This window comes from Haematobia irritans, chromosome 4, assembly GCF_050003625.1.
Source record: "Haematobia irritans isolate KBUSLIRL chromosome 4, ASM5000362v1, whole genome shotgun sequence".
In the NCBI taxonomy this organism is placed as follows: Eukaryota; Metazoa; Arthropoda; class Insecta; order Diptera; family Muscidae; genus Haematobia; species Haematobia irritans.
The window spans coordinates 58,094,721-58,107,974 of record NC_134400.1 but is presented as its reverse complement, the minus strand read 5'-3'; the positions used below and the strand labels follow the sequence as shown (position 1 = coordinate 58,107,974).

General features: G+C 33.3%; 1 protein-coding gene across 1 annotated transcript; it reads left to right on the top strand.

The window, feature by feature from the left end:
- The first annotated feature begins 8,293 nt into the window (after nucleotides 1-8,293).
- LOC142235418 (uncharacterized) lies at nucleotides 8,294-12,793 on the top strand. The gene is made up of 2 exons (XM_075306670.1): nucleotides 8,294-9,209; nucleotides 12,675-12,793. The coding sequence occupies exons 1-2, from the start codon at nucleotides 8,294-8,296 to the stop codon at nucleotides 12,791-12,793; spliced, it is 1,035 nt and encodes a 344-aa protein (XP_075162785.1).
- Nucleotides 12,794-13,254: the final 461 nt, after the last annotated feature.

Sequence of the window (13,254 nt, the reverse complement as noted above, 5' to 3'; positions counted from 1 at the left end):
TTTTCACTGCTGCCTCTACCGGAGGCTTGTCCGCTTCGGTATCCTTTGGCTGATCGCTTTTGTATACCTTCATATGGATATCATGAAAGCCATAACTTACGCGTCCTTGGGTCTGGGCTAGATGTGGCAGCGACTCTATGTTTAATATAAACACCGCATGTCGTCTTGGTCCATCCACCTCATCCAAACGACCAACCTTCCAATCGGCGGTTGGAAGATCTGGGTTACATTCTTTTAGTCTCTCTAGTATTGACTCAGGATCAGGAGGGTTTGCCGGTACCCATGCATGTGCTCTAGGTTTAGCCGGTATGTTTTTTATCGACTAACTCCAAAGTGGCTCCTTCCCAAACTTCACCAATTAGCATCAATGCAGCTTTAAAGCAATCCATAGACCTCTGGTCAGCAAAAGCTATTAACTTATATCGTCCTTGATACCATCCAGCATCTTGCCGTCGAGGACTTGGTCCGTGAAACTTTTCTCGCACCTCTGAGTAGACACCAGACATCGCGTTCTCAATTTCCCCCCATTTTTGCCTTGGAATCATACCGTCCAATGCTCCTTTATTAATAATAGCCATCACAAGGCTGTCTTTTGCAACTGAGGCAAACGATCTTTGATCCCGTTTAGAGGATGGTAGCCTATATATAATTATGGGCCTATATATATAATTATGGACCGATTTCGACCAATTTTTGCATGGGTGTTTGAGGCCATATATTAGCACCACGTACCAAATTTCAACTGAATCAGATGAAATTTGGTCTTCCAAGAGGCTCCGGAGGTCAAATCTGGTGATCAGGTTATATGGAGGCTATATATAATGATGGACCGATATGGACCATTTTTTGCATGGTCTTTAGAGACCATATACTAACACCATTTACCAAATTTCAGCCGGATCGGATGAAATTTGCTTCTCTTAGAGGGTCCGCAAGCCAAATCGGGGGATCGGTTTATATGGGGGCTATATGTAATTATTGACCGATGTGGACCAATTCTTTCATAGTTGTTAGAGACCATATATTTACACCATGTACTAAATTTCAGCCGGATCGGATGAAATTTGCTTCTCTTAGAGGCTCCGCAAGCCAAATCGGGGGATCGGTTTTTATGGGGGCTATATATAATTATTGACCGATGTGGACCAATTTTTGCATGGTTGTTAGAGATCATATGCTGACACCATGTACCAAATTTCAGCCGGATCGGATGAAATTTGCTTCTCTTAGAGTCCCCGCAAGCCAAATTTGGGGGTCCGTTGATGTGGGGGCTATACGTAAAAGTGGACCGATATGGCCCATTTGCAATACCATCCGACCTACATCAATAACAACTACTTGTGCCAAGTTTCAAGTCGATAGCTTTTGTCGTTCGGAAGTTAGCGTGATTTCAACAGACGGACGGACGGACATGCTCAGATCGACTCAGAATTTTCCACGACCCAGAATATATATACTTTATAACGGAATGACAAAGTTAATATACCCCCATCCTATGGTGGAGGGTATAATAATATGGTAGTATGTAATACAGAACATCCTTTCGATATGTTGCCAACAGTTTGGAATATAGAACTCCTTAATTGTAAGAGTTGCTTGCGCTTGATACCCAGTTCTAAAAGAAAATTGAACGACTTTATCCTTTAACCAGGACATGTCCAAAAATGTGCAACACTGACATCAGCTGTTTAAAAGCAATCACAGAAATCAAGTAAAATCTTAAATTTTTAATCGATGAAGTTCTAAAATACACAAAAAAGGGTCTTGTAAATTTAAGGACCATTTTAACTTCCACATAGTTCAAAAAATTTACTGTAATATGGTTCATTTTTCGTAACCACAACGGAAACTAACTTAGTAGAGGAAAACTTATAAAATTTCAGTAAATGTTTTTTAGTTCACTAACTACGAAATGGGAAGGATATTTCCTTAAATAAATTTCCAACACAGTTAATGCATCGTTGATTGTATTGTAAAAATACATAGGCAATATAAAAATCTTACTACGAAATGTGAACAATTTACTAAGAAAAATTTTTGTATGGAAATTTTTTTGTAGTAAAAATTAACTTAACGACATTACCGATTCGTATGATGGCTACCTATGTTACAACTTATTCCCTTTTTATTATAAGTTGGAGTATTTTTACTCACATGCAACATTTTAGATAAAGTAGAATAAAAAGTAGTTAATATAATCCTTGACGGGTGTATATCATTTTTTATAGATTCCTCGTAAATTTTGAATATATTTTACCTTATCCTATAGATAGAATTCCAACTAATCAATAAATGTGCTATTGGAAAATTAAGGGAGAAGAGAGTAATGAAATCATTGCATCGTGTGAGGCAGTTTGTAGAGACATTTTGTGTATATATTGTATGATTGTTTGTGTTTGTTATTGCGTGTTTTATACGGTTGTTGCTTGTTTTGATCCTAAAGACAGTGTGGATGAATTTCTGGAATTTTCCTTGTGTGTTGTTGGTACCTTTTGTGGTGATAGTTGTTTGTTCAATAGATCAGAAAGGTATCGTGTGTGTGTTGTTATTTTTCTTGCTGCTTTTGTTTTTCTTTACGGCAGGTATGTATCCTTTTATGACTATTTGTGTCTTCGAGTTTTATTGTTGCATTCAGTTCTATTGATGCATTTATGGAATGAATGCAGACGTGGTTTTCATTGAAAACAAAAAATTGCATGAGGTATTGGTGTTTAGAGAAACTGAGCAGTGAATGTTGTGATGTAGACCAAACAAAAACATTTTATGTTGATAAAAAATATAGATAACAAATCACCGATTAAGGAACAGTATTCTTTTGTTAATCGATTAATATTATTGTGGATTTTAAATTCATTTACATGAAAAGTATACAAAAATATAAAACACATAAGTTATACCTCTTCGATGCAAATTTTACTATAACTTGAAGGAGAATTGCCCAAATAAAGATTTTTATAAAATGTATATTCTTTAAAATGGATTATTAAAGAAAAGTAATGGTGAAAAAATGGTGATTTTAGCGGCTAAATTCGAACTTAATATCCACCTTATATACTATATGCTATACTGATAAGTGGAAATTATGTCTAATTTTATAATATTTTTTATTTCAAATAATTCTGAGAAGAATTTCAAAAATGTCTCAATAGTCCATGGATATGATTCCACTAAGGTAACTACAGGATGCATTTTTTCAATGTGGTAAGTTTTTCTATAAACGGTATTTTATCCGTTTATAATAAAACCAAAATTTCAAGTTATTAAAAATAATTATTTTTATTTGCAGGTAGACAAGCCTTCTAATGGTAATTTTTTGGAATTTTCTTACTTTTTAATGCTAACTCAGCTGATATCCTTATTAGCTCTAAGAAAATACTCTTGAAAGCCGTAAGTTAAAAATCAATATACGATAGAATTTGATAATATTTTTTATATTTTGTATTACTTTGTAATTTCAGATGCTTATAAAGCAAATCCACTCAACAAAAACTAGACAAATCGATGAAATTGGATAAAAATGCAATGAATATATTTTTCATATGGATAGAAAACATGGAAATTGAAATTAATTATTTTGTCTTACTAACATAGAATATTACTCTTGTAAAGAAGCAATTACTAACTACCGACAAGTAACTGCATCCAACGTACGAATAAAAATATTTCCTTTATTATTGGCTTATGATATAAGCCATAGTTTTGTGTAATATAATAATAATTTTTTTGAAATAAAGTACTAGTGGTTGTAGAAAATTGACTTGTGTTGTACAAACAATTGCTTAGTTGTATACAGGCTTGTTGTACCTTTGATTCCTCAATTTCTCTACTTTTTTGAAAATTATACTGACAAGCAGTTTATTTCAAACCAATTTCTTAATATAGGTTTCCCAAAAAAAAATTTTTAATTTTTCCGGATAGCAGGAATATTTTGAATGAGTGTAAGTACATTCTTTCCACAGCGTAGTATTAATGAACTAAAATACGATGCAATGCATGAACTAATTTATAAGAAAATCATGAACTTATCTAGATGAAAAAATCTTTGGCGCCAAATCATGGTCATTCTTACCATGGGTTCATAAACAAAAGTAAACTTTTTTTCGGTGTAGTAATAAATATTTACTTATGAGATTTATGACACTTTACCATTTTTAATTTCATTTTATTCGAAAAATTAATCACAATAAATTGCTATTGTGAATGGAGGAAACGTCACCTTATCAAAATACAATCTGACAACACCGATTGTATTATTCTGAGGAATATTAAGAAAACAAGAGGACGAAAATTTCTCTTCTACAAAAACAACAAAAGTCAACCGTATAGATGTCGCACAATGCCTGCAGCTTTGGTATAACCGACGCAAACTGCACCCAGAAAAAAGTGCCTTCGAAACTAAAGGAAAAAATTTTCATCAATATAGTTTATCCATTTTATTTCCATTAAGGTAAATTTTTGTGAAAAATAATAAAATTTACTCGTTTCAGTAAAAAAATCCTAAACTGTAAGCAGTTAGGATTAGTTCATTAACTAGAATAAGGCATGGAATTTTACTCATACTATTTTCTTCGCTGGGTATAAGAATTTACTACTGAAAAAGAAAATTTTATTCACCGATAACAAAGCATTCGTAAAAATAAACAAAAACCGAACTAAAACCAAGTTTCCTCAAAATTAGTAAAATTTCTTATAAAATGATAATTGCGACTTCCTTTATAATAGAAAGTTTTTCATACATACGAACAACACTTGGCATAGAAAAATATTTTAGTTCATTCGTACTAAGAAGTATGCAATCCTTTCAAAACTTAAGGAAACACACTTGTTAGAATATAGGAAATTTTCCTAAATTTCTATTGTCTACCTGTAATCGATACCTGTCATCGTAATCGATGTGTTTGCGCGTGGGTGTAATCGATATATTTGCGCGTCGGTTGTTTTTTTAGTTGGAATCGCGTTGTTTTGGTATACGGAGAGATTGTTAAAAAATAATATGGTAAAATAATATAATAAATAACAAATAAAATATATAAACTATTTGTTATTTTAAATTAGTGAGAAAAATTTTCGTTTTTTAAAATAAATCTATCAATGTTTGTGATAGTGTATAAAGAAAGAAAACACCAGCAGAATAACAACCCTTTCATTTGTCTTCATTTTGGAATCTTCAATTATCAGGTAATATTCAGTGACGCTAACCTTTTGCAACAAAAATGTTTTATGATTTTTTTATATTTGTAGGTATTGAAATTGTAAAAGGAGGACAAAATCGTTAGGCAGCAACTTATTAAAAGTGAAAAGTACAAGAAGAAGAAAAAGTGCGTTTTACAGTTGATAATATCACACGGAAATTGGAAATAGTGGAATAATAAACTAATATTTCAAAGAGATTCGATGCTGTTGATTCTTAATAAATATATTCAATATATTAATAAAACATGTCTTTTATTGAAGATAAAATTGCTTATAGAAATAAATAAAATTGTATTTAAAAACGAAGGTAAGCAGTTCTAATTATGAAGTAAAAGTTTTACCACAAATGTGTAAGATTTGTCGAAATGAATGAAAAAATTTCAATAAAATCATTCCATATATGAATTCAAATTAGTTAAATTTTTTCATTCTGTAGTATAGTGGTATATAAATATAGGAAAATGTTAACTAATATATGGAATGCATTATTCCTAATTTCTACGAAAATCACATCGTTCAAACAAATAAAAATGTCTTTGGCGCTATACGAAGTTCAACTTTCTTCACAATGAGTTCATTTTAACTTAAAGAAGGGGTCACTTTTTTCTGGGTGTGTATGATATTTGAGAGAAGCGCCGACAAAAACTGCATGACATTAGATAAATTTCCTCATGACTGCCACCTACTTTCGCAGTTTCGCTTGACAGTTTCGTCCTCTTGTTTTCTTAATACTCTCTGTTATTCTCATCCACTCATGAGATGTTTTGGACAGTTTATACAAATGTTGCATCGAGTACTAAACAAATCAGGTCTAATGAGAGCTACTTTGCCCAATGGATAGTGTTCTTGAAAAAAATATTTTATTTTATACAAATGTTGTATCGAGTACTAAACAAATCAGGTCTAATGGGAGCTACTTTGCCCAATGGATAGGGTTCTTGAAAAGAATATTGTCGTGAGACCAAAGATTTCATATCCTTAAAATACGAATGCGAACTTTGCTTAACAAAGAAGAAGCATTTCTCTGATATAAAGTGTTTTCCTTGTCTAAAAGTTTATAATATTACCTATGAAGTCGTTTTGTTCTTATAGTTAAGTGATTTAAATTAAATTTTTACATGAAAGAAAATTTTGTTTGACAAAGGTCATCTTGGCTTTACTAATTCTGTAAAATTCTTCAAAATTAATGAAATCATCTTTCAATTTGTTGACTTTTGGCATCTTGAAAAGAAAGCCAAATAGCGTTCGAAAACAGAACATGTCTTTCAAAACTTTATTCACTGAAAAAAATGTTTACGTGATACTAAAGATTACGCAACCTCAATTTTAGGATGCGCAATTTACACAATATTAAGGACAAATGTCTTTTAAAATTTTGATATTTTAATTAGAAGAAAGTTTATAATCTTTGATTCAAACTTTTTATACCCTGCGCCACACTGTGGAACAGGGTATTATAAGTTAGTGCATATGTTTGTAACACCCAGAAGGAGACGAGATAGACACATGGTGTCTTTGGCAATAATGCTCAGGGTGGATCCCTGAGTCGATATAGCCATGTCCGTCTGTCCGTCCGTCCGTCTGCCTGTGAACACATTTTTGTGATCAAAGTCTAGGTCGCAATTTAAGTCCAATCGCCTTCAAATTTGGCACATGTTCCTAAGATGGGTCAGAATAGAACCCTTTTGATTTTGGAAGAAATCGGTTCAGATTTAGATATAGCTCCCATATATATCTTTCGACCGATATGCACTAATATGGACGCAGCAGCCAGAGTTTTATACCGATATGCTTGAAATTTTGTACAAACATAACACTTAGTAGTATAGTCAAGTGTGCAAAATTTGACTGAAATCGATTCAGATTTAGATATAGCTCCCATATATATCATTCGCCCGATTTACACTCATATGACCACAGTTGCCAATCTGTTACTCTGATTTAATTGAACTTTTGCGCAGGGAGTAGGATTAGCATTGTAGGTATGCGTGCCAAATTTGGTTGAAATCGGTTCAGATTTAGATATAGCTCCCATATATATCATTCGCCCGATTTAAACTCATATGACCACAGAGGCCAATTTTTTGCTCCGATTTAGTTGACATTTTGCACAGGGAGTAGAATTAGCATTGTAGCTATGCGTGCCAAATTTGGTTGAAATCAGTTCAGATTTAGATTCTGATTTCGACAAAAATGGTCAAAATGCCAACATTTTCCTTGTAAAATCGCCACTGCGTAGTCAAAAAGTTGTAAAAATGATTCTAATTTTCCTAAACTTCTAATACATATATATCGGGTGATAAATCATAAATAAACTTTTGCGAAGTTTCCTTAAAATTGTTTCAGATTTAAATATTTCCCATATTTATACCCTTCACCACTACTGTGGTACAGGGTATAATAAGTTTGTGCATTTGTATGTAACGCCAAGAAGGAAAAGTCTGAGACCCATCGTTTAGTATACCGATCGTCTTAGAATTAAATTCTGAGTCGATTTAGCGATGTCCGTCTGTCTGTCTGTCTGTCTGTCTGTCCGTCTGTCTGTCTGTTGATGTATTTTTGTGTGCAAAGTACAGCTCGCAGTTTTAGTCCGATTGTCCTAAAATTTGGTATAGGGTCCTGTTTCGGCTCAAAGACAATCCCTATTGATTTTGGAAAAAATCGGTTCAGATTTAGATATAGCTGCCATATATATCATTCGCCCGATTTACACTCATATGACCACAGTTGCCAATCTTTATTGGTAACTTTATTGATAGTAATTTAGATAGTATTGATATTACGGCAAATGCATCTGATTTAGATATAGCTCCCATATATATCTTTCGACCGATATGCACTAATATGGACGCAGCAGCCAGAGTTTTATACCGATATGCTTGAAATTTTGTACAAACATAACACTTAGTAGTATAGTCAAGTGTGCAAAATTTGACTGAAATCGATTCAGATTTTGATATAGCTCCCATATATATCATTCGCCCGATTTACACTCATATGACCACAGTTGCCAATCTTTATCGGTAACTTTATTGATAGTAATTTAGATAGTATTGATATTACGGCAAATGCATCTGATTTATGCACGAGTTTTATGAATATGCTTTCCGTAGCAGAACGACAATGTTGTACCATCTCAAGGGAAAACGTTAATATCAGACAGAAAATTAACCCATGGATGACAGAATCGTTGAAATCTCTAATTGCGTATAAACGTAATCTATTGTCTCTAAGAAGGAAGAATAAGAATAACAGAGATTTACACGAATGTCTGAAACGAGTAAGCAAGGTAATTAAAGTATGCGGTAGGAGATTAATGGATAATTTCTATGAGCGGAAAATTAACAGCTTTAATGGGGATCGGAGAAAGGTGTGGGCTTTTCTGAATGAGCAAATCGGGAATAAGAAATGTCAGACTATTGATATACTTGATGAGAATAATGTGCTCTTGACTTCTGATGAGGATAAAGCTAGTAAACTTAACAACTATTTTCATAAAATAATTCAGAATACGAGAGATAGCATACCGAGTTTTAGTAATGATGATATCAATATGTTTAATTCCCTGTCACCTGCGGACACTCTCTTCACATTAGATTGTGTTTCTAACGATACATTTAGAGAGGCACTGGATGATATGAAATCAAATAAAGCCCCAGGATTTGATAGGATTACACCGAAAATGTTGGCTACAAGGAAGGATAAGGTCGCAAATATGCTCACTGTGATATTTAATAAAATGATTCGGGAATGTTATTACCCCAATGGTTTGAAATTACACAAAATTGTTCCGATTCCAAAAGAGACTGGTAACAACAAAATTGAAAATTTTAGACCTGTTTCTGTTTTGCCAACTGTTGACAAATTAATTGAAAGGGTTTTATTCGAGCAACTCTCTGAATACCTTGAGGTTAACAAACTACTTTTTGACCGTCAGTATGGATTTAAGAGAAATACGGGAACAGATGAGGCAGTTGCAAGTGTAGTAGAGTGTATATGTAGAGGATTGGTCGCAGGTTATAAGGGTGTCGCCGGGGTGTTTTTCGATCTCACGAAAGCGTTCGATTTAGTGGACCACGAAATATTAATAAGGAAATTAAGATGTATAGGTTTTTCACCATCCACAGTTGGTTTGTTTCGGGAATATCTTCAAGGTAGGGAACAATATGTACAGGTAGGAGAGGCGAAGAGTACTAAGTGCCAGGTATTGTGTGGGGTTCCTCAAGGAAGCGTTCTTGGGCCTTTATTATTCAAAATATATATAGATGACATTAAGAATGTCGGTTTTAGAGGGAAGTTATTCATGTTTGCGGACGATATATGCTTACTTTATAATTACAATCACCCAAAGGTTTTGCAGACACAAATAGAGTACGACGCATCTATTCTTTCTGAGTTTTTGCGTGTCAATAAATTGGTTTTAAACGCTAAGAAGACAAAATTTGTTCGATTTAGGCCATGCATTTTACAGAATGAGTCAAAAATGTCTGTAAACATAGGAGGGAGCGTTATAGAGGAAACAAATTGTGTTAAATACCTTGGGATGAACTTTAGTCAAAACTTAAGCTGGGAGAATCACATTGAAAGTTTGAAGGCGAAGGTTTCATCGGGAATTGGAATATTGTATAAATTTAAGAATAAATTAAGTGTCAACGTGAAAATGCTGTTATATCAATCTTTAGTACATTCTCATTTAACGTATATCCCTATGGTTTATGCCTGGAAATCAAGTTTGGCTCTGAAAGGTCTACAATCTTATCAAAATAAAGCATTGAAAATAGTTTTTAATTTACCTCTCAGATATTCGACAAGGCGTTTATACCAAGTATATGGAGAGAAAGTGCTTCCAATTAGAGGTCTTTATCTCCAAAAACTACTTACCTCTGTTCGCAAATCTATAAGTATGTTAGGATTTCGAACCATTGATTTCCGAAGAAATATTGAATATACCCAAAGAGACACTAGGCAGTCGATGGACCTAGCTGCAGTTCGATGTAGACTAGAATTGACTAAGCAGCGAATTAGTTTTGCGGGACCTACAGAGTATAGGTTAGGTTAGGTTATGTGGCAGCCCGATGTATCAGGCTCACTTAGACTATTCAGTCCATTGTGATACCACAGTGGTGAACTTCTCTCTTATCACTGAGTGCTGCCCGATTCCATGTTAAGCTCAATGACAAGGGACCTCCTTTTTATAGCCGAGTCCGAACGGCGTTCCACATTCCAGTGAAACCACTTAGAGAAGCTTTGAAACCCTCAGAAATGTCACCAGCATTACTGAGGTGGGATAATCCACCGCTGAAAAACTTTTTGGTGTTCGGTCGTAGCAGGAATCGAACCCACGACCTTGTGTATGCAAGGCGGGCATGCTAACCATTGCACCACGGTGGCTCCAGAGTATAACCTTTTACCACCTCATTTAAAAAGTGATCAATGTTTATCAACTTTTAAGATTAATCTAAAGACATTCTTTTTGAACAACGTGGAAATACTTTTAACATAAATATGAAATTATTAATCAATTTGTGATTTTTAACATAGATATAAATTAAATTAGTTGCCAAATAGCCTCTATAAAGTCATTTCGGCGCTGAGGCAATTTAATATTTTATGTAGACTAAACCATATTCATTTATATGAATTTCTGAATAAATGAAATATTTATAAAAAAAAAAAAAATCTGTTACTCTGATTTAATTGAGTAGGAGTAGGATTAGCATTGTAGCTATGTGTGCCAAATTTGGTTGAAATCGGTTCAGATTTAGATATAGCTCCCATATATAGCTTACGCCCGATTTAAACTCATATGACCACAGAGGCCAATTTTTTGCTCCGATTTAGTTGACATTTTGCACAGGGAGTAGAATTAGCATTGTAGCTATGCGTGCCAAATTTTGTTGAAATCAGTTCAGATTTAGATATAGCTCCCATATATATGTTTTTCTGATTTCGACAAAAATGGTCAAAATGCCAACATTTTCCTTGTAAAATCGCCACTGCGTAGTCGAAAAGTTGTAAAAATGATTCTAATTTTCCTAAACTTCTAATACATATATATCGGGTGATAAATCATAAATAAACTTTTGCGAAGTTTCCTTAAAATTGTTTCAGATTTAAATATTTCCCATATTTTTTTACTAAAATTGTGTTCCACCCTATTGCATTAGCCAATTTAAATTTTGAGTCTATAGATTTTGTAAAAGTCTATCAAATTCTGTCCAAGTCGAGTGATATTTAAATGTATGTATTTGGGACAAACCTTTATATATAGCACCCAACACATTTGACGGATGTGATATGGTATCGAAAATTTAGATCCACAAAGTGGTGCAGAGTATAATATAGTCGGCCCCGCCCGACTTTAGACTTTCCTTACTTGTTTTTCATTAAATGTAGGACACACATTTTGAAAATTTGCGTGCCTTTGTTAAAGTTGCATGTCTTTAAACTAAGGCAAATTTTCCTTAAAGTAAAGAAACACATTTTTGATTTAAAGAAATCGTCCTTAAATTAACTGAAATATTGAATCTTTAGATTTAAGTTAAAAACTCTTCAAATATAGGCTAAGACTTACTTTGAGGATTTAGCATCTTTGGTTTAAAGTTTTTTTGGAATTAAGAAAATATTTTTTACTTCGAAGTATTCGTCATAATTTGGATTTTTAAACTGGCCTTTGTTTGTACGTGAATAGCTTTATTAATATACCGGAAAAATAGAATGAAAATTCTATAAATGAGATCTGTATCCTAATTTTAATTTTATAGATCCTAGATTTAAAGCCAGATAGGTCGCAAAAAAATGTCCTTATTTTAAAGAACCCGCAAGTAAGACAAAAAAATCAGTAATTTAATAAATACATTGGTCCCTAAAAAAGTTTTTTTATTTAAAAGAAGCCATATCTTCGGATCCAAGCAAGGTCAAAATCTTTGGATCCAAGTAAACTTTTTTGAGTGTAGAATCAAATACCTAAAACTCCAATTTCAAAAGAAATTCTGTCCTAAAAGTATCTTTCCTTCAATTCTCTGCTTTTTTGGCTCGGAATCAATACCAACATCATTCGCGTACAGACAAAATCCTTGGAACCGGACATGCTTTTTTCAGTGTACAAACTGCGTGGTTCGCGGTTTCTCCGTCTGCCCGTAAGGTAAAATTTATAAAATCGAATAATTTCTAATGTTTATATGACAGAAAAATGTTCTGGGAAGTAAATAAGCCACATTGAAGTGAGAACGATATGAGGAATATGCATCTAGTGAGAACATGAAAATAACATTTGTTTTGAGTTAGTCTTTAGCGAAAAGCAGAAAAAATAATTATTTTGTGTATTCATACTGCTTAAGATTCCATTTTATATATGCAAAGTATAATTTTTCATGAAAAGTTCGAGAGGGTTGTGAGCAAAAAAATGTAGAAGGCAATTTTGCCTTTCTTTTTTTTTTAAATAAATATACATATTTAAAATTGTAAAACCTTTATGCAAGTTATTGCTTGTATTAATGTTGGCGGTGTGTGGAGAACACTTTACCCTTTTGAAAGCATCATCGATCTTTTTGTGCCTCTACGAGGCACTAAACAAATAGAAGCAGAAATGTCACAATAATCCCCAGTTTTTCAGCCTCCCAGGCATACTTAGGCTACTTAGATATGACTTGAGTATTGGGGATAACATCTATCGTTTGTGACAACATTTTTGTCCTTTCCGAATGACGTTTTGTTGTGTACAAAAACAAAATGGAAGTTGTTCGAATTATTTCTAAATCCGTTTAAGGGTTTTTGACAAGTCTCAGAAAAATGGGGTTGTTGTCTATTTTAAATGAAAAATTGAACTTTGAACAACTAAATGACTCAGGCGATAGTGGAATAGAATCAATAAAAATACAAAACAATGAAAATTTTAACCACAGCGGAAATTTGATCATTTTTTCAAATTAAGAGAATATTTACATCATAAACAAATCAGTCATTCGACAGATTCTGTGAATGTGAAAACTTAGTTAGCTCAAACTATTCTTTAAAATTAACTTTGATGTCAGTGCGAAGTACACCCAGAGAAGAATTATC